We start from the raw sequence: 27,098 nt of genomic DNA on the forward strand, positions 1-27,098 counted from the left end.
AGAGGGGTGAAATCAGACAGCAGCATGGCAAAACTCTAGCACAGGTTCTCCTGTAATAAAGTAACAGCTGTGAAGGAATGAACTTGGCTCATTCCAGAAAATGTGGTACATTGGAAGAGAAGTAGCTAGTTGAAAAGAAAACTCCAAATGATGCTACCTCTCACACATTTCTGAGCAAAACTGGGGTCTCTTTTCTATGCTGATAACGGAGAACAATTAGGGACCTAGAAATATGAAGAGGGCAGACCTACTTATTACACGAGCTCATTGAAGGTGATTTCATTTGTACACAAAGACCTTTAAACAGCACAGAATTGATTTGGAGATCTAGAAATGCCTAAAGAAGTGTTCTCTCTATGTATCCAGTGTGATTGTATGGGCAACTTACACTGGATTTTCTGTCAGAAGGTGATCATAGAATTGTACTGGAGGTCCAGAGTGGCTGAGCTATTTTCTAGGTCCTCCAGAGTAAGGGTCTTTGAAATGACAGTTCAGGTAATAGGTAACTCTACCGTATACCACAATAGATGCCAATACATATTATCATAGCACAGTATCCACTGCTCACCTATTATTATTACTATTATTATTATTATATTTGTTTATATCCCACTTTATTTCTCCCAAGGGAGACTCAAAACAGTTTACTCTCCAAATTGAAGAAACAGCCTCCACCCACCCAAAGGCTATTTTGAAAGATGATGACAGTCACGTGTTGCAAGAGATTCAAACAACAAAGAGTTTAAGAATCCAAAAGCTTAGAAATTAATGTTGGTAAAATAGACTGGAAAAAAGAATGACATAACAAATAAATGTAGCTTTAACAACTGTTAAGAACCTGAGCTTTCAATGAACAAACAAAAGCATGTCCCTGGAATCTAGACCACACTGTGATGGTGTCCATTAGAGCTGCACAAAATTTTTGTTCTCCATTGTAAGTCGGATCTAATTGGTTAGATCCATGCATATGATACAATATCCAACGTGCAGGTGTTGTCCACACCTAAAATTTAAGAATCAAAACTTGGTATTATTTTTATAAGTTACGTTAATGTTGTAACTCTTTGTGACAGTTTTAATTCACAGAGCAACCAAGGAGTACCGGGAGGTGAAGCCATATTCTTGCCATTCCTCTCAGTCTATCGGGGCTGAAATGGGGGGAGGCAGAGCTGCAGCCATTGCTCCCCTCCATTTGTGATCGGGAAGGGAAAGGGAACAGATGGAGCTCCGCGCTGGGTTCAGTGAGCTAGCTTTGAAGACAGGCAGGCAGGCACTAGCATTGGATTGAGAGAGAAGGAGTTGAGGATAGCTTTACTGATTGCTTCTTTTTGGGGGTGGGGGTGGTGGATGCATGCCTTTTGCCTTTTCTTGGGTAGCATTTTGAGAGTATCTTCTAAGGACTGCCAGCCTATTTTATGTGTGTTGGTTGCCAAAGCAAAACAACAAGTTGTTTGAGGCAGGCACAATTACTAGCAACTCAACATGTCCTCATTCCAAAACAGAGTCAAATCTACACATCCAGCTAACATCTCTCAATGGCAGGTCTTAAGATTCTGTTTATCAGCCAGTAAACTGAATCTTGCCCTTTCAGCATATTGAAACATTTTTACGATTGCTGTAAAACAGGCCTGAACAACTTGTCAGAGGAAAGGGGCCGAAATTAGGTATGCTAAGCCCCTTGGGGCCACAATTGGTTTTTAGCATCTCACTTCTCAAAGAAGGTATAATTAATTATTAATTTTGTTTGTTGCTGTTGTGTGCCTTCAAATTGTTTCGCACTTAATGCAAAGCTATCATAGAGTTTTCTTGTCAAAATTGATTTGACGGGAATTAACTCTGCGTTCCTCTGAGGCTAAAAGAGTGCGACACCCAGTGAGTTCAGAGCCATAGTTCCGTCATTAATAAAGCTATTCGGAAATTTCCGAAAGTTCAGATTTTTAAAAAAATAATAATTGGATTTTGAAAAGAAATGGCTTGTTGAACAAGAATGGATGGGGACGCTTCAGTTTTAAATAAATAAATAAATAAATAAATTTACCACATAATTCTTTCAGGATTGAATTTCCCTTCCAAAGGGTAGACTTCTCTCACTTCCTGTTGTCTAACAACTAGTATTTTGTGTAGTCAAACCTACATCGACCACATAGAAAAAGAACTACTGACAGACTCAGAATAGTGAAATTTGCAACACTTTTTTTTAAAAAAAGACACATTGCTCCATATCAACTCTGTATAATTCCAGATTTATTCTGTATTCCTTTCTTAGTGACTTGAAGCATGAAATCTATCTTTTTGGAGCCACCACATACTTGATTTTCATCAAGCTATCCACAACCCTAAAATACTTTTCCAAGTCAGCCACAGAACAATCAGCACATATGACATGAAATATTTTTCACTGCAATGCTCGTCACTTTGCATTTCACTGCTCTCCGCTAACTCTAGATCATTCCTGAACAAGCTAAAAAGCACCAGCCTTCATTTGCACCCTTGGGGACTCCACTGCAGCACTGAACACTTAATTCCTGATATCTGTTCCTCTTTAACCAATTTCAAATCAATAAAAATGTACAATACAGCATGGAAACAAGTCAATATGGAGGCTACTTCTACTATAAAGACAATGTTTAGGCCAGGGTTCTCCAACTTTTTCAGCTGTGGAGCCCTTTTTGAAGCAAAGGTTTCTTGTGGCGCCCCAATAAATGTTTATATATTACCCTATGCATTAGATTATGTATAGTGTGTGTGTGTGTGTGTGTGTAGATAGATAGATAGATAGATAGATAGATAGATAGATAGATATCAGTAACAGGAGCAACCCCATTTTGTTCCAATTTGAATAGAAATCCCCCAAGATGAATCATTATAAATTTGGCTTTAAATGTGTTTGGTTTGTAACCTGAAATACAATGAAACTCCCAAATGCTCTCCTTAGCTTTTATCAGTAAAGTAACTGTATTGTTTTAGATTTAACAGATGGCTGCATTAAGTGAATCAAAACTCAGAAAAAAACTGAATTTATATTTTATTGCCTGAATGCTATTGTTCAATCCCACTTACTCCACTTTGAATTGTTGGGCAACACTTACATACATTCTACTGATTCAATGAGTCTATTTTAGCTGGGATCAATCTTTGACTTGAATGCTCTTTAACTAAGTGTTCGTGTTTTTGTAGGGACCATTTAGCTTTCTGCCATGTTCAAAAGACATTCTGAACATAGGTAACAGATATAGTCTTTGTAGGTATCCACAACCTAGTGTCAAATTCTATAAATTAGAAGAGTATTAAAAGAACAAAAATATTACTTTTTTCTTAGTACTGGCAAGAATTTAACAACAGAAAAACTGAATTCTAATAAATTGCTTTTTGACTCAGGTTTAATTAATTCAACACTATAATTGGGTCTTCTAACATGAATACTTTATTATCTACAAAGACACTCCACAAATAGAAAGAAATCATTTCACTGGGTACAGCACTGAAAGATGGATCTAGTTAAATGGGAAGAATTTTGTGCTAAACCATATCTATAATTGTAGCTTTCTGAAAGTAGAATTTCTAAATGTCTGTTTACTAACAAAATATGAATTACAAAAAGGCCTAGAGAAATAATATTTATTGTCTGCCTCAAATGAAGTACCCATAAGAGGTGTAATTTAATATAGTATGTTAAAATGGGTGTATGGGTATGCATGCCTTCAGGTTGCTGTTGACCTATAGTGACCCTGCAAATTTCATAAGGTTGTCTCAGGCAATGATACTCAGAGTGGTTTTTGCCAGTTTCTTCCTCTGAAATTTACTCCTATAGTTAATTCAAGTAGGCATTTGATTAAACAGTACTACAGAATATAAGATATCTCACCTGGCTGCAATTTTCTTGGCCAGATAGTAAATAAGTTGGCATCCTGGCTGGGGAACTCCCTGGAAAGGGAATTCTATATTTTAAATCACCATCATATTACGCAGAGGGTCTAAGAAAAGATCCTTTGTCAAATGCGAGCCAATGGCACTGTAGAGATTTGGAAATTGCAAAGAAAATGTTTCTAGAAAGCAGAAAGTATTTCACATTGACTGTGTATATGCAGTTCTGTGTTTGCACATATCTCTGATACTATGTTGCTGGAAAGTATGTGCTGATGTTTCTAGCCAAACTATTAAATAGGAGCTATTGCAATTCCAAACATATTCTACAGAGGATACCATAGAAAAAATGACATTTTCCTCTTAGCAGACAATGCAGAAATCAAGTGCGCACTGAGATACCATGACATTTAATGACACTCAGTGTTTAATAACAGCTAAGAACTGCACCTTACTCATTAAATAGTCTTTCATGCCAGACTACAGAGGATTTGGAAAGATTTGAGTCCCCCTTCAGGGGGAGACGGGCGAGGTACAAATATAGGAAGTAAATAAATAAATAAATAAAGTTGGTGAAGGAGAAACAGATTATACCATGCTACCTTCATGAGCATTCTTAGTATCCAAAAGGCTTTATATAGCTGGCTTTCTTAGCAACTTATTTGTTAAATTTAGAAAAACTGGTGACCTTTTTCCCTTTGCAAATTGATGGACTAATCCAGTGGTTCTCAACCTGTAGGTCCCCAGATGTTTTGGCCTTCAACTTCTAGAAATCCTAACAGCTGGTAAACTGGCTGGGATTTCTGGGAGTTGTAGGACAACACACCTGGGGACCCACAGGTTGAGAACCACTGGACTAATCAGAGGTTCATCACAGACTAAAGGAATCTGACAGATTACTGCCAGACCTTTCATTTTTGCTCTTCCAATTTGAAATCAAAAGACAAAAAACAGCAGCCATTGAGTATAGCTTCTCTGTATTATTTGATTATCTGCAACCTGTCTTAGTGAGAGATGAAGGAACCCATGATAGCATGTTGTGACATGACTGTATGATACTTTATGAAAGCATTTGCATCAACACAGCTGCCAGTTTTAAATTAAGTCACTCAGTGGTGGTATCTACATGACTTCTGATGGGTGCATTTTAGAATCATGGAATCATAGAATTGGAAGAGACCTCATGGGCCATCCAGTCCAACCCCCTGCCAAGAAGCAGGAATATTGCATTCAAATCACCCCTGACAGATGGCCATCCAGCCTCTGTTTAAAAGCCTCCAAAGAAGGAGCCTCCACCACACTCCGGGGCAGAGAGTTCCACTGCTGAGCAGCTCTCACAGTCAGGAAGTTCTTCCTCATGTTCAGATGGAATCTCCTTTCTTGTAGTTTGAAGCCATTGTTTCACGTCCTAGTCTCCAGGGAAGCAGAAAACAAGCTTGCTCCCTCCTCCCTGTGGCTTCCTCTCACATATTTATACATGGCTATCATATCTCCTCTCAGCCTTCTCTTCTTCGGGCTAAACATGCCCAGCTCCTTAAGCCGCTCCTCATAGGGCTTGTTCTCCACACCCTTGATCATTTTAGTCGCCCTCCTCTGGACACATTCCGGCTTATCAATATCTCTCTTGAATTGTGGTGCCCAGATTTGGACACAATATTCCAGGTGTGGTCTAACCAAAGCAGAATAGAGCGGAAGCATAACTTCCCTGGACCTAGACACTATGCTCCTATTGATGCAGGCCAAAATCTCATTGGCTTTTTTTGCCACCACATCACATTGTTGGCTCATGTTTAACTTGTTGTCCACGAGGACTCCAAGATCTTTTTCACACGTACTGCTCTCGAGCCAGGCCCTGTCCCCCATCCTGTATCTTTGCATTTCATTTTTTTCTGCCTAAGTGGAGTATTTTGCATTTGTCACTGTTGAACTTCATTTTGTTAGTTTTGGCCCAGCTCTCTAATCTGTCAAGATTGTTTTGAATTCTGCTCCTGTCTTCTGGAATATTGGCTATCCCTCCCAATTTGGTGTAGTCTGCAAACTTGATGGGACTTGAGAACATGATGAAGATGCTTGAATGAACCCACCAGATAATCTATAGGGAGAATCCTTACATGTTGTGCAAAATAAAGTAGCCCATTTTTAATATCTTCAGCTTCTATTATACATTTTTATTTTTGAAATATGCCTCATATCTTTTATGTAGCCCATGCTAAGACTGAACTCTTTCACACAGAGATGCCCTGTTTATCTTTGCTGTTACTGTACTTCAACTAAGGTGATAATTCGACACAACATTTGATCTAAACTGGGAAACTGCATTGCCCAATTTATTTATGTATTTATTACATTTCTTTACCACTTTTCTCACCCCTAGGAGGACTCAAAGCGGTATACAACATTATCAATGGTAAAACCGAGCATGGGATGAACATCCTTGGCCTTTCCAAGCTCTTGGGACTTTATGTAAGAAGACCGACACACGTTAAAACTTTTAGACATACATCTATCCTGCTTGATCTCATAACATTCCTTAAATGAAAATACATAGTAGAGATACATTTGTTATGACAACTGTCCATTCCACATCAGAGGACAGCAATTCAAGGCCTATTTTCTTTGTTCTCTTGTATGTTTTATCCTTTTGAACATACAACCACATCACTTTTTACTTTTCATTTCTAGACAACAGTAACTCAACTCCCAACTCCCACTTTACAGCTGTCAACATTTTCTCACTTGTTTCTTGTGCTTAGTCATGAGCTTCCTAAATATCTGTATGAGCATAATGCTTATTTTGAACCTATCTTCAGGTATTTCTTCAACATGTGATTTATCAAGAGATGCTTTGGGAAAAAACTAGAAATAAACTAGAAATAAAGTATATCCAACTAAAACAAAGGAATACCCTCTTTCCGTTTACAACTTCCTTTCGCTTCCGATGTTGTCTATTCTGAGATAGTAAGATCTTAAGATGGGAAAAACCAGGAAGCCTGAACAGTGTTCCTTCCAGAAAGTGAGGAAAGTGATCAGAACCCCAACAAATTCATAATTTACCATTATGTAAGTTCAACTCTAGAAACAAATAATCCACATAACTGAATTACCTCAAACATTTTTAAAAATCTGCACGGAACAATTTTGACAATTTTGACTTGTATCATTTTTTAAAGAAACCTCAAAGTGTATGTATCTATAGAATGCTTTACAAGAACATAAGTTTTAAACTAAAATATTGACCTAATTTTAAAATATTACACATAATGCAAAGCAGTGAATATTTTGAGAGATATTGAGATTAAAAAGCCTGTTAGTAATTGTCACAGAAATTTTTAACTGTTACTGGCTAAACTGCCTAGAAAAGAAAAAGGAAGGACAGAGTCAGCAGACCTATGAAAAGAAACCATAGGAAGCTTAAATTATAACATAATTGAGAAAGAAAACATGTAAAGCTAAGATCAAAATAGAAGAATGCACATGGTCACTGATTGCACCGAGGAAGGATATAAAGTTGTATTGCAGACATTTTATATTATTGCTACAAAAATGATTTTCTGTAATATGTGAAATACTTCAATTTGTAAAAAAACCCAAAAAAAAACAGTTGATGTGAGCTTCCATAGTTTCTTATAGATCTAGTAGCCTCCCACAGACCACACAGTAACAGGTTCTACATGAAAATAGATTGTAATAGTATTGTCTATATCTGCAGCAAAACAAAATAACCAGAAGCTTAATGTAAACCGAGCAAGGGCAAAATTGTAGTTGGCAAGTCCATTTTTAAATAGAAAGGCGAAATCTGTTTATTTTCACATAATGAAGCATTTGAAAAACATAATATTCATGAGTGCAAAATGGCTATCGAGCCCAGAACTATGTCTGTGCAGTAGCCAAACGGATGTCAATGGGAAGGCCACAAGACAAATATGAGTGCACCAGAAGCCCCCTACTCATGTTTGCCAGCACAAGTGTACAGAATAACATTGCTTCTGATAAAATATAAACTACATCTATTGTAATTAAAACCACTAAAACCTACACTCTGCAGGATGCCGTCTAATTTCTTTTCAAAGTTGTTTAGGGTGCTACATCTTGTGATAATGAATTCCACAATTTAAGTTATGCACTACAGACATACTTTCATTTATTTAGCTTCACTAAATGATCCCTTGTTCTAATGACATGAAACCTGGGTGAAGTTCTCTGTATTCAGTATTTCCACTCCAAGCTTAATTTTAAACACCTCTTTCACAATCCACTCTCCTTGTTTTCTCCCTAATTTTAACAGTCTTAAAGACGCAATCTTTCCTTACTAGTAACAGCTCCATCTTTTATCATATTCAGTACCTTTCTCAGTCCACAAGCAAAGGACCTGAAATACATTAATAAGCAGACATACTAATTACCCAAACCAGTTCTATATTTCTGGATTTTAAAGTTATTTATCTAGAAAAGTTGATAATGCATCAGGAAGAAATTCAACTTTGAGCAATTTTTTTCTATATTTTTACTGTAAACATGACCAATTTCTGTGCAAACATTCCAGTACCTGAGCCACTTCAAATGAGCAGATAAATATTAAAATATAAGGCTTTGGTTTCAAGCTGAGATTTGTTATCAGGGTGTGAAACTTCTTTTTTTCAGGGATCAAACTCAAATTAACAGTGATTAACAACAATCAATGCTTGATCCTTAACTACAAAGGTATATCTCAGTTAATGAAGATGGTATGTTCCTGGCCTTTGCTTCTTTACCAGAGACAAAAATAGCATTGAAAAAATAAGGACAGGTACACCATAAAAACAAAAGGGAAAAGAGTAGCTTAAATGCATTTCAGGAAATGTTTTATTCAGGACTAAAGATACGCACATGTGAAATAAAACAATCAGATAAGATAAGGATTGTTTGGGTAAACAAAAACATTCAGAATCCTCTAGAGGCCACTTCAAGGCTTCTTCCAAAATGCATTCAGGGACAATTTGTTTCTTTTCATTAGCCTTCACTTTTCTTAGGGTTTCCATTCTATTTGCAAAACGTATAGCTCTAAGAGTTTGTTTGCTTTTAATATGCTGGAGGTAGCTGGTGAAATGGGCTTATTGCTTTCTCCAACTCCCATGTTTTGTCATTCACACCTGATCAGTAAGAGATTCCAAAGGTAGCTGCTATTTACCTGCGTGTAAGGAGACACACATGACTACAGTTTGACTGGCTAAGTAGAACCCTCGTATTTCCCAGCTCAAGTTTTATTGCACTTTTTATCAGATCTGCTTCTCCAATCCATCAACAGTGTTGATTCTCCAGCCTTCTTACACCATTCTCCTGATAGCGATGCTGCTAAAAAAAACCTTCTAAAAAAGAGGGGCTAGCAGACATAAAAACACCTTTTAAAAAGAAGTTTTGTTTTCAGAGATTGTTGTGTCTGTAATTGAACACATACAGGAAGGCATTTTCGTTGGAGGGGAAGAGTGGCAAAATCCCACAGTATCTCTCCATCTTCTGATTACTATCAAGAAATCAAGTAGCACTATATCTCCACTAACACACACTGAAGATTTGAAACAATGGGAAAATCCCAATCATACAGCAGCAAATGACTGAGAGTAGTGTACCAGGCCATGAACCACTGTGTTAAATAGCACTGTAATGTAGCAATTGTTCAATTAAAAATAAATCATTTAGTGAATCTTTAAATAATTGCTTATCAGTCCCAATCCAAAAATATGTGTTTCATTCATTTCAAGAGTAAGACCTACTTTTGCACATACTTTATGAGTTTCATGTCCATCCACAACAGTTCAACCAGGTCAGAGAAATTATCAAATGTATGACAGCAAGCCATGTGTTGGAGTAGGTAACTTCAGGTAGTCTAAGGAAGTTAAGTTTGGCCTGCTGGCATTCAGCCTAGTCCAGACCAGTCTTCCTCAATAAAACAGTAATTGGGTTCAAGAATAAGGCTTTCATTGTTTGCTTCTTTTAAAAAAGGCTTCTCACTGAAGTTTGATAGTTACAAGTATTTTTAACTAGGTCTTAGCAGTGTTCTGGAGCACATTAGCATGCTCTAATAGTAGTTTGCTAACGTGTTAAATTTATTTATTTATTTACTGTATTTGTATATCGCCTTTTTCAACCCGTAGGAGACTCAAGGCAGTTAACAGGGTAAAATTCAATGCTTACAATACAATTAAAAACATAACATATAATAAAAATTAAACCTATCAATAAAATATAAATGTATAGTGTTGCCTTGTTTAAAAAGTCCAATCTCATTGTCTTCATTCCATTTTTCTATGTCAGTTACTCTGCATTTGGAAACGCTTGTTCAAAAAGCAACATCTTGACTTTTTCCGGAATGTTAAAAGGGAGATGGCCGATCTAATATCTATAGGGAGGGCGTTCCACGGCTGAGGGGCCACTGCCAAGAAGGCTCTGTCTCTCGTCTCTGCCAAATGTACTTGCGACGAAGGCGGTAACGAGAGCAGGGCCTCCCCAGATGATCTTAAGAGTCCTAGATGGTTCATAAGGGGAGATGCATTTGGACATGTAAGTTGGGCCAGAACCGTTTAGGACTTTATAGGCTAAAGCCAGCACTTTGAATTGTGCCTGGTAGCAAACTGGCAGCCAATGGAGCTGGTGCAACAGGGGAGTTGTACACTCCCTGAGCACCACTCCTGTTAGCAATCTGGCTGCCATTCGTTGGACCATTTGAAGCTTCCGGGCCGTCTTCAAAGACAACCCCACGCAGAGCATGTTGCAGTAGTCTATACGGGATGTAACCAGAGCATGGACTACCATGGGCAAGTCAGATTTCCCAAGGTACGGGAGAGCTTGTGCACAAGTTTAACTGTGCAAATGCTCCCTTGGTCACTGCCGAAACCTGGGGTTCCAGGCTCAGCGATGAATCCAGGATCACACCCAAGCTGCAAACCTGTGTCTTCAGGGGGAGTGTAACCCCATCCAACAAAGGCTGTAACCCTATGCCCTGTTCGGCCTTATGACTGACCAGGAGTACCTCTGTCTTGACTGGATTCAGTTTTAATTTGTTTGCCCTCATCCAGATAGTCACAGCAGCCAAGAATCGGTTCAGGATCTGAACAGCCTCCTTAGTAGCAGGTGTGAAGGAGTGATAGAGTTGGACATCATCTGCGCACAGGTGACATCGCACCCCAAAACTCCGGATGATCTCCCCCAGTGGTCTGCCATAACCACAAATTACTTTCTAAAAGGAAACTACTCACTATGTAATTACATGGTTCACTGCTCTCATCTTGATTCCTTCAAATAACTTTTTAAACTAAGAGTTGGCAATTCAACCCCCAACTGATAAAAATCATTTCCAACATGTAAGGGACTGGATGGTAAAAAAGAAGCTTAAACTTTAATTGTGAGAAGTTGTACACTCATAAAGTGCCTGGTTTGGGACTGAATGAACTTTTTCTTTAATAGGGTCGCTCTACTTCTGAAAGCTTAAGTTCATATTTGGTTACACTCTTGAAAAGGAATTTATGTTAAAGATACACAAGTAGTACTAACTGCTACATAGAACTTTTTCCAGCTTCAGTGCATTTGTCAGTTCATTCTGACAAATGTGAACTCTGGGAAAAAATATTCAGAAACTGCAGTTTTACAAACTTTGTTAAATTCCTTGCCCAAATTACCGGACAGGGCAGTTGCAGAGTGGGTGCAGCCCTCCGCCCGCAATCTTGCATGACACTCCATCAACTCTCCTATCTCCCAGGGCTCCCTGCACACCTGGCTGGAGAGCACGAAGGTGACAGCCAATCAAAGTGGGCCTCCTCAGTTCAATCTGACTGTCTAGTGGGGGCAAACCTGAGGGAACACCTCTTCCCCCTGGCCCACCTATCGGGTTTATATCCAGGTCCAGCTGTGCCTTTGAGCTCTTCCCGCCTAATACACCCTTTTGTATTTCTCCTGGTGCTGTATCCTTCTTTTGGCAAAACCTGTGGGGCTGTTGACATCCAGTTTCACTCTTGTATCCTGCCATCTTCCCGGGATGGATTCTCCTGACCTTGTGCAAGGGGCAGGCTGCACAGGGAACCGGAGCAACATTGGACAGATGCCTGTGCAGCAACCAATCTTGGTCATTTCAGCTCCAGTTTGGTTGAGGACAGTACCCAGCTACATCGGACTCTCCCTCTTGGTTTCACTGGCTCCAGCTGTAACCAATAAATCAAGTTGCGGCCTTTGTTCCCCATTCAGTGTGTGTCTTGTTCTTTGGGCTGAGGGGCACGTCACCTTGCACATGCAACTAGGTTCTTAACCATGTTATAATTGTTTTGAGTTACAGTAGCTTCTGGTTTGTTTGTAAGATCAACTCAAGAAGATGACATTAGCATGGAAGGGAACAAATGTAACTGTTCACCTTATACGTGGCTTTCTCCCAGATCTTTATTCTCATGCATACCGGTCATCACCTAGGAGATTACTTCAGATCCCAGTCTCATGAAGCCACAAGGTCAAATATTTCAGTAGTTGCTTCTGTAGGATGCCCTACCAATCAATCTGACAGATTTCAAAACTGCTGCTTCATGCCATATACAAAATGTATGTTTTTTAAACAAAGGAATTTCATTACAGTATAGGTATGTTTCAACTCTTGTGGATAACCTATTGCATTTGTAAGTTTATTATTTATTTATTCAATAACACTAAGTCACATATTTGTTTACCATTCTGAATTCACTCATACAGATATAGGATACAATAAGTATCCTACAAGTAGATTTACAGGGGTTAGGGGCACAAGACCCCATGAAAATGAAACTTCTCTCTAAGAATCTGCCTGCTGCTGAAAACAGATCACAGGAGGGCCAACCAAGCCATTCATGGGAGAATAGTGAAAAGCTTGAAAAAAGCTACCAAGAATGCTCTCCCATACCCTCACCAAACATACTTGGGCTGGTGATAGAATAAAAAAGAAGCTCTCCTGTGAATTAAGTTTCAAAAAAGCAGAAAACTAATAGAAAAAGAGGGCCCAAGAGATTAAAAAAAGAATGAGGAAAACTTTGAAGAAGATAAACAAAACTCACTACATCAATTTTCACCTCAATATCAAGGTTGTCACAGATTAAACACTGCTCAAACAATGCATCTGAAGATCTCTATCATGCGGAGATAATACAGGATGAAACTTTAGCAATGACATACTAAAAGTAACAAATCACCAAGATTGGATAGTTTTAACTGAACACAATGGAAATATGAAACAATTGTAACTAGTGGCAAAAACCTTCCTTTTTACCAAAAAGATAGTGGTGAAGATTTTAACATAAAATGAAGTAACGAACAAAGGACAACTGGAGAGCAAATATGATAAAGTTGCGTAAGAATCAAATAAATTAGTGGAAAATGGGATGCAACTTAGTTCCAAGACATGAGCTTTGCATGCATATTTCTGGTACAGTTTTCAGCATCTCAGGGAAGGACTATGGGATAATTCTGCTTGAAATCCAGGAAAGTCCCTGCCAGCAATAATATTTGCTAGAAAGACCAATGGCCTGGCTCAATTATAAAGAAATTTGTGGAATTTTTGTATACAGAACAATACATTTCTGAAACAATCAGCAGCAGCCTATAACAGGAAGTCCTACTTCAACAGTCCTTATAGAGTTCTACGAAAGTGTCAAGTATAGAAGCAGGGTACATATTATATGCTTGAGATTACTAAAGACTGCTAAACAAATCTATCACTTGTGAGATGAAGAAATGAATATTCTTAAGAGATAAAACAACAACAACAACAAAACACAAGATAGATTAACGAGTTAGTCTCAATAAAGACTAATACATTTTGGAAGACCCCACAGATACACGGAGACAGTGGAATTCATCTGATTCATTCATTCAATTCTTAATTTATAATGGAGATAGTCAAATCTGTAATGACATCAAATTACCGAGACATTCCCAAGCAGACTGCAAAATTCCAGTAAGATCTTCTCAAACCGTACCACAAACAACAGACAACTGAGATATAAATGCAAAGAGGCTGAAACCTAACTTAATATGTATACTCAAGTGGAAATAAAAGACCTTGGTATATTCTTAAAGCTTACTTGAAATATTTATTTAAGATATTTCTACCCCGCCTTTCTCCGCGGCCAGACCCAAAGAGGTTTACAGAATATAAACACACAGTATCAACAATAAAACATAAAATGTACAAGTTAAAACATACTAAAAACACATATACGATACATGTATTTATCGTGTCAGAAGTGAATTGAGAATAGTTAAAATGCAGCATACAACCAATAATGTAGTATACAACCAAATAAACATATACAATAAAACCCAACTTCCATCTCCCCCATATCAGCCCCTCAATAAATAGTCATAAACCTTAAAACTCAATCAATTTCTATGGCTCATGTCTTACTTAAAGGCCTTCTTGAAAAGAAAGGTCTTTATCCCCTTCCTGAAGCTGATCTTAGTCCTTCGGGAGGGAGTTCCACAGTGCTGGAGCTGTCCTTGAGAAGAAGCCTTCTATCGTTTTGCATAAACACATTTTTGAATGGTACTGAGTGGCAATCAGGGTCTCCTCGCTGGACCTCAACTTGCGACCAGGAGTATAAAGGGATACATGGTATTCCAGGTAGGCTGGACTGAAGCCGTATAGGCCTTTATAGGTGAGAACCAGCCCAGAAATGGATAGGCAGCCAGTGGAGCTGTCTCAGGAGCAGTGTAGCGTGCTCCAATACCACCTCTCATTACCAATCTGGTTGCAGATCTTTGTATGAACTGTAGTCTCCAAACACTTTTCAAGGACAGACCTACGTATGTAAAGTGCATTACAATAGTCCAGTTTGGATGCAACCATTGTGTGTACTACTGTGAACCATTCTGGTTTCTCTAGAAACGGGTACAGTTGGCACATAAGCTTTAATTGTGCAAAGGCCGACCTAGACACCACCGCCATTTTAAATATCTTAAAATATGTATGCACAATCCATTAGGGGAAAAGATAAAGTCAATGTTAGTGAAACAAAGAGCTGAAAACAAACCAACAAATACAGTTCCCCAATTTAAGTGGTAAATAGAAAGACATTATGGATTCAAATCCATTTAAAATAGATGTAGTGACTACGTGCATTAGAAAATCTCCATGGGATATAACAACTTGATTCTCTCATTCCCCACCTTTTCCCACCATACTTCACCAATGGTTATGTTGGCTAGCAGAGATGGAAGTTCCCCTCTGAACCCATTTAGGGAATCATATATTTCTCACCCAACCAAAATGACACTCAAGCTGAAGGTCACCATTCATCTTTCATTGTTTCAATTTTTCAGTAAGTCAGGTAGAAGCGAGAAGCCAGTGTTTTAATCAGTTCAGAAGTGAAAGACTGTGAACAACTCACACTTAAGGCAGGGATATTATTATTATTATTTTTGTCGTGTCAGGAGTGACTCCTGGTGTGAGAGAATTGGCCATCTACAAGGACGTTGCCCATGGGACGCCTGGATGATTTGATGTTTTATCATCCTTGTGGGAGGCTTCTCTCATGTCCCCGCATGAGGAGCTGGAGCTGATAGAGGGAGCTCATCCGCCTCTCCCTGGATTCGAACCTGCGACCTGTCGGTCTTCAGTTCTGCCGGCACAGGGGTTTAACCCACTGCGCCACCGGGGGCTCCAGGGATATTATTATCTCAGACAGATACAGGATCCTTTGGTCAGAAGTTGCAGAAATCTAGGTGACAATATTTAATCTTGTTTGGGTAGGGTTACACTCCCCTGCTTATCCACTCAATATGCAGCTTCTCTGTACTCCTTGAGCCATCACTCCCTATGGATACACAGGTGATAGAAAATTAGCTCTTACCATCTTTGGTTATATACTTGACAATAGCCTTTACCAGAGAAAATGGGCATAACATCAATTATCAATACCTCTGTTACTTCCAAATGAGATTACTACTTATGTTCTTTATGTGGGGGGTGCCTTTTTAAAAAACTCAAGATTTCAATACATGGGAAATACTGATGCAAGACCGATACACACAAATATATTATTTCATCTAAAATATTTGCCCATGGTTCCTGACTTATTTTAAAGGCATGACACTGATCTATAAAGCCCTATTTAATTTAGTATCAAGTTACCCCAAGAACCATTACATTCCACATCTGTGCAGTGTTTAAGATCAGCTTCAAGGTACTGATCTCTGACATCTCCCTAACAATGTAAGCTAAACTAATTGTCTGAGAGCTCTCTCTCTATTCCATTAATCTTGTTTCTCAGCTAAGTGGAAGAAGATGGCAAGAAAGAGAAGTAAAGGGCCTTCACTTCTAAAATCCTACACTATCTTCCTGACCATTCTCATATATAGTACAAATTTTCCTTCAAAGTTCTTCAAAGTTTTCACCTCCCCACAATGTCTATATACAGATGCCATGACCTTTGGCCCTCCCTCTTTGTTGACCCAAAACCATCACTACCAACTCTTCCTGCTCCCAGCCTTTAAGTGACTTTAGCCGTTTTCTTTCATGATGCTTTTCATAACCGAATATTGTCACCATTTTCTTCCTTCACCTCTCCTTTCACAAGTTCTCGGTAAACATTTCAGCACAATCTCCCTTTTTCATGACTGTTACAGGTTACAAACAGATCTCCATGTGTAAAGCTAAAATAATACAGATCCTTTCCTTTCACTCTTGCATTCTCTTTTCCCCTATTGTCTCTCCCGTGTTAAACTGTCCACTACAAGCTCTTGATGCAATGACCTGTCCTCTTGCACTCTGCAAAACGCTACATACATTGATGGCTCTATATAAACAAACAACTGTCTTTCATTCATTGCAACAGTTTAGTAACTCAGGGAGAGGGGAGGTGGCTTCATTATGTACTGCACTCACAGCAGGCTGTGAGTGCAGTACATATGCTTAAACTAAAGATCAGTGCAAGCAAAAGAAAATCACTACTCCAAGATCTGGTAGCCACTGACTAAGCCAACAAATTTACAATAGAATTAGAAATTTGTGATGTAAAGGTCTTTGGTTAATCATTTATGGCAAGAACTAAAATGGAACCTCTCTGGTCAGATGCAGCATACCTGTGCATATCAAGGACTCATTTTCCACATTATACCTTGAGCTTTCCAAGGTCATCTAGGTAGCCACTGTTAAAAACAAAATACTGGATTTAATTAATTTTTGGTCTCATGCTGCATGTTAATTGACTCAATAGTAAAAAGTGTACCATGTTTGGAATGATCTATCAGCAATGTCACAACTAATTATTTGGCAGTTATTTACACATGGAGCCCTCAGTGGCGCAATGGGTTAAACGCTCAAGCCGGCAGGACTGCTGACCGAAAGGTCTGCAGTTCGAATCTGGGGAGCCGGGTGAGCTCCAGTCTGTCAGCTCCAGGTTCTCATGCAGGCAGCGTCCTTGCAGATGACCAATTTTGTCACACCAAAAGCTACTTGCAGTTTCTCAAGTCACTCCTGACACGAACCCCCCCCCAAACACATACAATAATGTACACGTGTCATATGCCTATTCCATGTTTATTCTTAAATTATATATCAGTCTACATTGGTGCCAAAATAGTACGCAAACAAAAAGGTTTTTAATAGCAAAACGTGAACGAGCTGTGCACCTACCCCAGCACACCTACACAAGCTCCGAAGTTTACAGGAGAATAAAGACTAAATTTGTTCAAAAAAAATTTGTTCAAAATTCTGGCCATTTGAAAAGTTGGATTGGTCCCAGTCAATAAAACAAGTTGCATCAATACTTTTATGAATTAAAATCTTAGTGGGAATTATGCACTCCTAAAATGAAGATTTGTCACAAAATTCCATCAGAGCCAACTTATTGGAAAACTACTTTTACAATCCAGTACCAAAACTCCATAGCTCAAAAAGGAAGCCCAACAAACTTTGATCTAATCACTGCAGCCTGCGTAAATGAATTACATTACTTTATTAAGTACACAGTATGACTCCTGAATCTATAAGAGATACATTCCTGCCAGACACGTTACGTAAAAATGCAAATATGGCCATTAAGTCACGAAATCATCCTACTTCTTCAATTCTACGACTCACCTTTTCCCCATATAAATATTTCTGAAAATGGAGTGCATCTTAAAATCATGGATGCTTTTTTATAAAAGGTATTAAACGTTTTATTTCTGTTGGTGGTGCTGAAATTAGTGTGTGCACTACAATCGATGACATCTTAGTATTGAAAAAAGATTGTAGCTTATTTCTAGTGGTAGCAAATCATAAAGTTACATTGGAGGATTTAGATCAGACATGGGCAAACTTCGGCCCTTCAGGTGTTTTGGACTTCAACTACCTGCTGTTAGGAATTGTGGGAGGTAAGTCCAAAACACCTGGAGGGTCGAAGTTTGCCCATGCCTGATCTAGAGATTCTCAGAGATGTATTCTCTTTAGGAATTTTCTAGGTTCTCCAACACAAATCCATGATAACTTCAGTCATAAAGCATATCATATAATCACCTGAAGGACCTAGAAAATTCCTAGAGAGACTGTTTCTCCCTGGACATGGGTAAGAGAAACTCAAGTATTGGTTCTGTGGCTATGTGGGTCAAGATGATATGCTGTCAATATGCGGTAGTATTTGATGATACAACATTTTATACTGGAACACATATGTTCAACAAGTACAGTAAGAAAGATGTTGTCTGACTGCAACTCACATCAGTCCTGCACATCCAGTGAATATTTAGGAAGACCAGAAGTCACAGTTAAACAACATCTGGAGTGTCAGATCTTGCCACCCTGACCTACAAACTAACTTAGCTGCATTCTAAGTCCATAAGCTTTTGTTATCCAGGAGAACCGAAAAGCTTTTCTGCGTACTATTATTTCCCCCACCATCTCTTAAGTAGTAAGATTCTGGTACCCATGTCTTCTGATATAATTCACTCTTAAGTTTCCTGGCTTCAGTTACAAACTTCAGTTGTCTAATAAACAGAAACTATATTGTCTCCAATCTGAGGATAGACATCTGTATCACTTACCTTACTATTCATTTAAGGATGACACTTGCACAACAGACAGGGTATAGACAGCTACTTGTGAATGTCCAAGTTACCTACTCAAATTCCTTATTTGGAGAATTTCGAAACGTATATGTAATTACTTGGTAAACTTAATAAACAAAAATACCAATGGATACAGCAAAAGAATCATCCAAAGTATGTTTGAGGGGATGTTACCATTCTTTCCGTCAATTCAGGGCCCTTCCACAGAATATCAAGGCAGAAAATCCCACAATATTTGCTTTGAACTGGGTTATCTGAGTTCACACTCAGATAATGTGGGATTTTCTGCCTTGATATTCTGGGATATAGGGTGCGTGGAAGGGCCCTTAGGGAGAAGACAAATCAAACTATTTACATATGAAATATTAAAATGTAATACACTTTAGAGAAATACCTATAATTTGTAGAATTCACCAGAAAAAATGTAACTTCTAACATGCTTTTCTGAAAACATCCCATTTGAGATTCGAGTAGTTAATTAAAAGTATAACTTCTTCCCATTTATATCCTACGAATGAAGCCAACTTGGACCTTTAAAGTAAATATATGAAGAATCTTACTACAAAATGATAGAAATTTGCAAGGTATGAAACCAACTTCATGTTATACAGTCTGCTGATTGCATGTTCTGTGTATCTCCAAGACCCTATTCTAAAGCAAATGTCCTTTTAAATCAGTTATTACAGCTATTTACTAGGAAAGCTCTCAGACTTTGAAGAATTGGCATCTACAGGATACATATAAACCTCAAAAGTACTTGGCAAGTCTCCTTTATAATTTTAATCAGCATGACTATAATGGATCCTTATTATGCTTTAAGTCTGAACACAACTTGATTGCAATTCTTAAACAACAATTTAAGAGTCATTCATCTTCAAAAAAAGACAACAGTAAAATACCATGATGTTCACTTCACTAAGAACGTAACAGCAACTGCAAGATCAGAACAAGTATTCAACTTGCATAGTATCTTTCTTCCAAATGCCAACAAACATGAAGGCCTTAGCCTTTCCTTGTTGTTTAGTCCCTGACAAATGGTATTCTGTGGTGATCAGAAAGGTTCCATTTAGGCTGAATCTACACTGCTATATAAAATCTAGATTATCTGCTTTGAACTGGATTATATGGCAATGTAGACTCATATAATCCAGTTCAAAGCAAACAATGTGGATTATCTGCTTTGATAATTTGGATTATACGGCTGTGTAGATTTAGCCTTAGTTATCATCACAGATAGTAACTGTGACATTAGTTATCATCATAGATAATAACTGCGACATTAGTTATCAACATGGATAATAACTGTGACTATTTAAGCTAGTGGGAATCAGCACATCTTGTGGCAGCATATTCCTTTGGTTAATAATATCCCAGATATTAAAATGCACTAAGCTATAGTGTGCATGTATGTGCCTTCAAATTGTCAGTTGACTTATGCCAGCCACATGAATTTCAAGAATAGTTTGCAGTTCCTTCTTCTGAACTACCGCCTTGTGGTCTCACATTCAAGTATTAACTAAAGCTGATCCTGCTTAGCTTCAAGATCTGCAAGGATCTGCTGCTTTCGGGTATACTTTTTTCTGATGTAAAATGAGGTTCAACCCAAAGTTGAACTTTCAGCAGCAATGTTAACTTGGACCCCAGCTACACTGACCATTTAATGCAGTTTCAAATTGTATTCAAGAAAGTGATTTTGCTAGGTAGGTGATTAATAAGAAATCCTGGAACAAGTTTGAGGCCTAGATAGTGAGTACACAAAACACAGAGCACTGACACACATTAAGGGCTTTCTTTCATGTATTTTTGTGCGAGTTATCAAGTCAGCGGAGTTTGAAGCTAGCGTCAAAATCTGGAAGGCCACAAGTTCCCCAGTCCAGGTGTAGGAGAACCCAAAAGTTTTATGTACAAGGCTCCATCTGAACTAACCATTTAATACAGTTTGAGAACTCACTACCCTTATCAACCTCAGTCAATACGTTAGGCCTGACTATATTGGAAAATCATAGAGGAATACAACTTCCCCACTTCTTTCCTTGACCTTTCATTCTTGTGTCATCATTATGAATGAGTACTTCAACAATATTTCCCGTCCTTCAGACAATAATCTTTACTTCATCCACCACAGAATTTGATGAAATCATGTTAAAAAGATTATGAGATACCTCTTTTACTAAACTATCATATATCATACCCCAAATGATCAAATGATTCATAAGTCACACATGATTTCAATATTTCTTACTATCATGCATACTGTATTCAACCCTTCAATTCCTCTCATTTTGTTTTCTGAACATTTAATTCAGTGTCAGCAATACACACTATATACAGGGAAAAATGAACTATCTTCTACGCTGCCTTTTGTCACACTGCAAACTGTGAGAGGCAAAAGATAGTGAGCATTACATATCTAGGAAAAGATAAAAATTCTAAAGTATCAACCTTGTACACCTGCATGTCAAAAAGCACCTTCTGGAAAGAGCATGTAAAACAATGTCTATGGTAAAATGTTTACTCAGCCATATCGATAAGACTAAAATATATTTTAACTTGCTGAAAATTTAACTTCAAGCCTCACTTGTAGTAAATACACATGGAAATGTACTAAGATCATAGCACACAATACAAATCAGTGAATAACTATTTCTTCAGTGCTAAAACACCACTGAATGTAAAGCACACACTGTCAATACCATCAACAGAATATATACACACACATACAGGCAGTCCCTATGAAATGAACAAGATAGAAAGATTCTTTTTTTAAAGTATTGTTTTTGTTAGTTTTAGGAAACATAGGGAAAGGTTAACACCACTATGATGTTTGTTTTGCTTTCTGTTCAGATGATTTCAACTCACTTTCTGTCCCTGTGATCATTGGATTTTGAAAGGTTTGGCCTGTTGTGGAAACAAGGGCTGGTGCTAAAGATTCAGTGGAGACACTTGTACCCATGGTAACTCTTTCAGGAGTAAGTTTCCCTTCCTAGGGGTCGATTCCTTTCACTTCCTGTTGTCTCACCTCTGTTCTTAACTATGTGTCAGATGTAAGTTGGACTGCCTATACACACAGAGAGAGAATCCCTGAGTTGTAGATAGATAGATAGATAGACAGACACACACACACACACACAAATGAATCTGCATTTCTAGGATGCACCTTGTGTTTAGAAATATTTATATGTGGGGGAAGTGCATCTTAGGACCTCATCACACTAGAGCATGGATACACTTTAAATCCAGTTTCTGCCTCCTGCAGAATTCTGGGGCTTGTAGTTCAGGGGGGGGGGGGGCTTCAAACTCCTCAGCCAGGCAGGAGACAGACACTGGATTTAAAGTGGATCCTTGCTTTGGTGTGTAGAGGTTGTTAGAATCAAAGAAATACAGTATATCAACTATTAGATCCTATTCTGCATTATGATCCTTCTCAAGCTTAAATGATATTTTACACAACTTTTTCGTTCCTAATATAAACAGCTGAACATATGCAGAATCTCTTCCCAACCCTAAACTTCCTCTTTGAAGCTCACTTCCTGCTATAAGCACCCTCAACTCCCAACACAAATCCTGACACACCTTCTTCGCCCTGTCACACCAACACGTCCACACTTCGAAGTCCTCTGGCCTGCACTGCTGCCAACCCAGCCTCGCCCGGGAGCGTACCTCAACCCCACCCAGAGCTATGGTCAACATGCATCTTGAAGCCCTTCCACATGCCATATAATCCATAATATTAAGACAGAATAACCCACAATATCTGCCTTGAACCAGGTTATCTGAGGCCCCTTCCACACAGCTGAATAAAACCCCACATTTCTGCTTTGAACTGGAATATATGCCAGTGTAGACTCAGATAACTCAGTTCAAAGCAGATATTGTGGGATTTTCTGACTTGATACACTGAGTTATCTGGCTGTGTGGAAGGACCCCGAGTCCACACTGCCATATATCCCAGTTCAAAGCAGATACTCTGGGTTATATGGCAGTATGGAAGGGCCCCCGAGTCCACAGTGCTATATATCAAAGCCCCCTTCCACACATTTGAATATAATCCCACATTATCTGCTTTGAACTGGATATATGTCAGTGTGGACTCAGATAACCCAGTTCAAAACAGATATTGTGGGATCTTATTCAGTGGTGTGGAAGGGGACTTGCTCTCCTTTTCCAACAGCACAATGACAAGAGAGCCCATCTAGACGTGTGTGCACCCCATGTTGCCTCCCCATTACATCTCCCGCTCAAGTAAACAAACACAGGTCCCTTCCACATAGCCATATAACCCGGAATATCAAGGCAGAAAATCCCACATTATCTGCTTTGAACTGGAATATATGGCAGTGTGGACTCAGATAACCCAGTTCAAAACAGATATTGTGGGATTTTCTGGAATATATGGCAACATGAACTCGATAACCCAGTTCAAAGCAGATACTGTGGGATGTTCTGCCTTGATATTCTGGGATATAGGGTTATGTGGAAGGGCCCTGAGTCCACGCTGCCATATATTCCAGTTCAAAGCAGATAGTGTGGGGTTTTCTGCCTTGATATTCTAGGATATAGGGCTATGTGGAAGGGCCCTGGGCCCATGCTGCCATATATTCCAGTTCAAAGAAGATAGTGTGGGATTTTCTGTCTTGATATTCTGGGATATAGGGCTATGTGGAAGGGCCCTGGGTCCACGCTGCCATATACTCCAGTTCAAAGCAGATAGTGTGGGATTTTCTGGAATATATGGCAACGTGGACTCAGATAACCCAGTTAAAGCATATACTGTGGGATTTTCTGCCTTGATATTCTGGGATATAGGGCTATTTGGAAGGGCCCTGAGTCCATGCTGCCATATATTCCAGTTCAAAGCAGATAGTGTGGGGTTTTCTGCCTTGATATTCTAGGATATAGGGCTATGTGGAAGGGCCCTGTGTCACGCTGCCATATATTCCAGTTCAAAGCAGATAGTGTGGGATTTTCTGGAATATATGGCAACCTGGATTCAGATAACCCAGTTCAAAGCATATACTGTGAGATTTTCTGCCTTGATATTCTAGGATATAGGGCTGTGTGGAAGGGCCCTGGGTCCATGATGCCATATATTCCAGTTCAAAGCAGATAGTGTGGGATTTTCTGGAATATATGGCAACCTGGACTCAGATAACCCAGTTCAAAGCATATACTGTGAGATTTTCTGCCTTGATATTCTGGGATATAGGGCTGTGTGGAAGGGCCCTGGGTCCACGCTGCCATATATTTAGTTCAAAGAAGATAGTGTGGAATTTTCTGCCTTGATATTCTGGGATATAGGGCTATGTGGAAGGGCCCGGGGTCCACGCTGCCATATACTCCAGTTCAAAGCATATACTGTGGGATTTTCTGCCTTGATATTCTGGGATATAGGACTATGTGCAAGGGCCCTGAGTCCACGCTGCCATACACTCCAGTTCAAAGCAGAGAGTGTGGGGCTTTATTCAGCTGTGTGGAAGGGGCCACACTTCCAATCGGCCTGGCCAAACTTTTCCTCTGGGCGCCCCACCGAAATTACGTTCCACGTGCGGGGCCACGTCCCTCTACAACCCGCTTCGTGGGAAATTAGAATAAATCCACGGCTCTTCCGGCTAGGCCCGGCTCTCCTCCTCTGCCACGGCAACCCAGAAGGGCCAAGGGAGAGCCAGGCCGAGCGCACAACCCAACCGCAGGGCGGGGCCTAGGCCCAGTAGGGCGGCCGAGGCCTGGCTCTCGGCGGAGGGGAGCCGTAACGGACACCCAGGCCTGGCCCATGACGAGGCAAAGCAGGCCTGGCCCGCCTTCCGGGCTTCGAAACCGCGCAGGGAGCCGCCATGATGCCCCCCTCCCTCCTTTCCCTCAGCCACTCACCTTCATGTCGGGACATCCTAGTTCACGAAGAGGAGGCGGCGGTGGTAGTAGCAGAGGCAGCGGCCCGGCCCGGCCCAGACCAGGCCCGTCGCGGGCTCCAGTTCCCCCCCCGTCCCCGCCTCCTCCCTCCCGCCCTCCCCGGCCTGGGCCTTGGCCGCCTCCTCCTCCTCCTCCCGCTGCCGCTGCTGCTCCTCCTCCTCCGTCCTGGCCTGGCCTGGCCGGGGCCCCCTCCTGAGGGGCGCGCGAGAGGCGAGGGGGGGGGAGAAGCCAAGGGAGGAGGAGGAGGAGGAGGCGGCTGAGGCGGCGGTGGGTCCCCTCCTTAAGGCCCTTCCTCCCACGGTGACTCCGCCGGCAGCAGCAGCAGCAGCAGCTCCTCTAAGCGCCGCCTCTCCTCGACGACGACGACAACGGCGGCCGCTTTCGTCCCTGACTTCCCCTCCCTCACAGGAGGAACAGCAGCAGCGCCGCCAAGGCCTACTCCCCTTCCTCCTCCTCTTTCCCAGCTTCCTCTCCTTCTCTCTCTCTCTCCCTGCCCAGAGGAAGAGGAAATCGCTCAAAGGGGAAGGGAGGGGGGAGGAGGAGAAGGGAAGGGGGCTCGCGCTCTGCCTCGCGCTTCCTCTCTCTCCTAATGCTTTCCCGCCTCCTCCTCCTCCTCCTCTGCTCCCTCAGCACGGCGCGCGCCTCAATGGCCTGCCTCGCGACCGTTTTGAAATCTATCCATATATATATATCTAGAGAGAAAGAGAGAGCTGTGTAAAAGGGCCCTGAGTTCACACTGCCATGTATTCCAGTTCGAAGCAGATATTGTGGGATTTCCTGCCTTGATCATTCTGTTTTATATGGCTGTGTGGAAGGGCCCTAAGTTATACTGCTGTGTGGAAGGGCCTTTCATGGCAGGTCTTATATTTATTTATTTATTTATTTATTATTTAAAACATTTATATTCCGCCCTTCTCACCCCGAAGGGGACTCACAGCATATACATGGCAAACATTCAATGCCGGGACACAGATGCACATACAATACATAAACATTAAAAAAAATTGATCAAAATATTAAAATACCATTTAAAACCGTCCTAGCCATCCGCATCAAATCCAATTGGCCCTGTCATCTTTCCCACAGCCGCTTCATTGCCCTGTCCCAGAAGTTTGGTCCCACAGACAAGTTTTTACCATCCTTCTAAAGGACAGGAGGGAGGGGGCCGACCTGATCTCACCAGGAAGGGACTTCCATAGCTGGGGAGCAATCACCAAGAAGGCCCTGTCTCGTCCCCACCAATTGTGCCTGTGACAATGGCGGGACAGAAAGCCTCCCCGGAGGATCTTAATCTCTGATAGTTTATAGGGGGAGATGCATTTGGACAGGTAATTTGGGCTGCGGCCGTTGAGGGCTTTATAGGCCAAAGCCAGCATTTTGAATTGTGCCCGGTAGCAAACTGATAGCCAGTGGAGCTGGCGTAACATGGGAGTTGTATGCTCTCTGTATGCCGCCCCAGTTATTAAACTGGCAGCCTCTCGTTGGACTATTTGAAGCTTCCAAGCAGTCTTCAAAGGCTATATCCCAGGGATCTAATCCCAGGTTTTTTGTTTATCCCATGGCCCATCCACACAGCCATATAACCCTAAAGCAAGGGTCTTCACACTTTTAAAACAGAGGGCCAGGTCACAATCCCTCAAACTGTTGGTGGTCCGGATTATAATTTGAAAAAAACAAACAAAAAAACATGAATGAATTCCTATGCACACTGCACATATCTTCTCTGTAGTGAAAAAAAAAACACTTAAAACTAATACAATAATAATAATGAAGAACAATTTTAACAAATACAAACTTATTAGTATTTCAATGGGAAGTGTGGGCCTGCTTTTCGCTAATGCGATAGAATTGTTAATGTGTGCTTTCAAGTCGTTTCAGACTTAGGTTGACCCTGAGCGAGGGCCGGGTAAATGACCTTGGAGGGCCATATTTGGCCCCCAGGCCTTAGTTTGCCCTAGAATATCAAGGTAGATAACCCCACAATATTTGCTTTGAACTGGGTTATCTGAGTCCACACTGCCACATATCCCAGTTCAAAGCAGATAATGCGAGATTTTATGCAGCTGTGTGGAAGGGCCCTCAGCTCTGTCCTCCGGGTTTGTAGTGACACCAGAGGCTCTCTGATAGAGAAGTGTTCAGTTCCCCACACAACTACACATCCCAGAATTCATTGGCAGCTAATATATCGAACTGCTATCATTCTATCTTGTGAATACCACCTTAGGCCATATCATCCGGAGCCCTTCCGCATACCACATAACCCAGAATATCAAGACAGAATAACCCACAGTATC

The 27,098-nt window shown here is 40.3% G+C and overlaps 1 protein-coding gene across 1 annotated transcript in view; it reads right to left on the reverse strand.

Annotated features, from left to right (window-relative positions):
- Positions 1 to 25,296, reverse strand: part of KCMF1 (potassium channel modulatory factor 1) — a 49,417-nt gene extending 24,121 nt beyond the window's left edge. The window contains exon 1 of the mRNA XM_067463976.1: positions 24,766 to 25,296. Within this exon, the coding sequence (XP_067320077.1) occupies positions 24,766 to 24,781 (16 nt within the window). The 5' untranslated portion in view covers positions 24,782 to 25,296. The remainder of the gene's footprint in view (positions 1 to 24,765) is intronic.
- Between the last annotated feature and the right edge of the window lie 1,802 nt (positions 25,297 to 27,098).

The sequence above is a fragment of the Anolis sagrei genome, chromosome 2 (assembly GCF_037176765.1).
Source record: "Anolis sagrei isolate rAnoSag1 chromosome 2, rAnoSag1.mat, whole genome shotgun sequence".
Lineage (NCBI taxonomy): Eukaryota > Metazoa > Chordata > Lepidosauria > Squamata > Dactyloidae > Anolis > Anolis sagrei.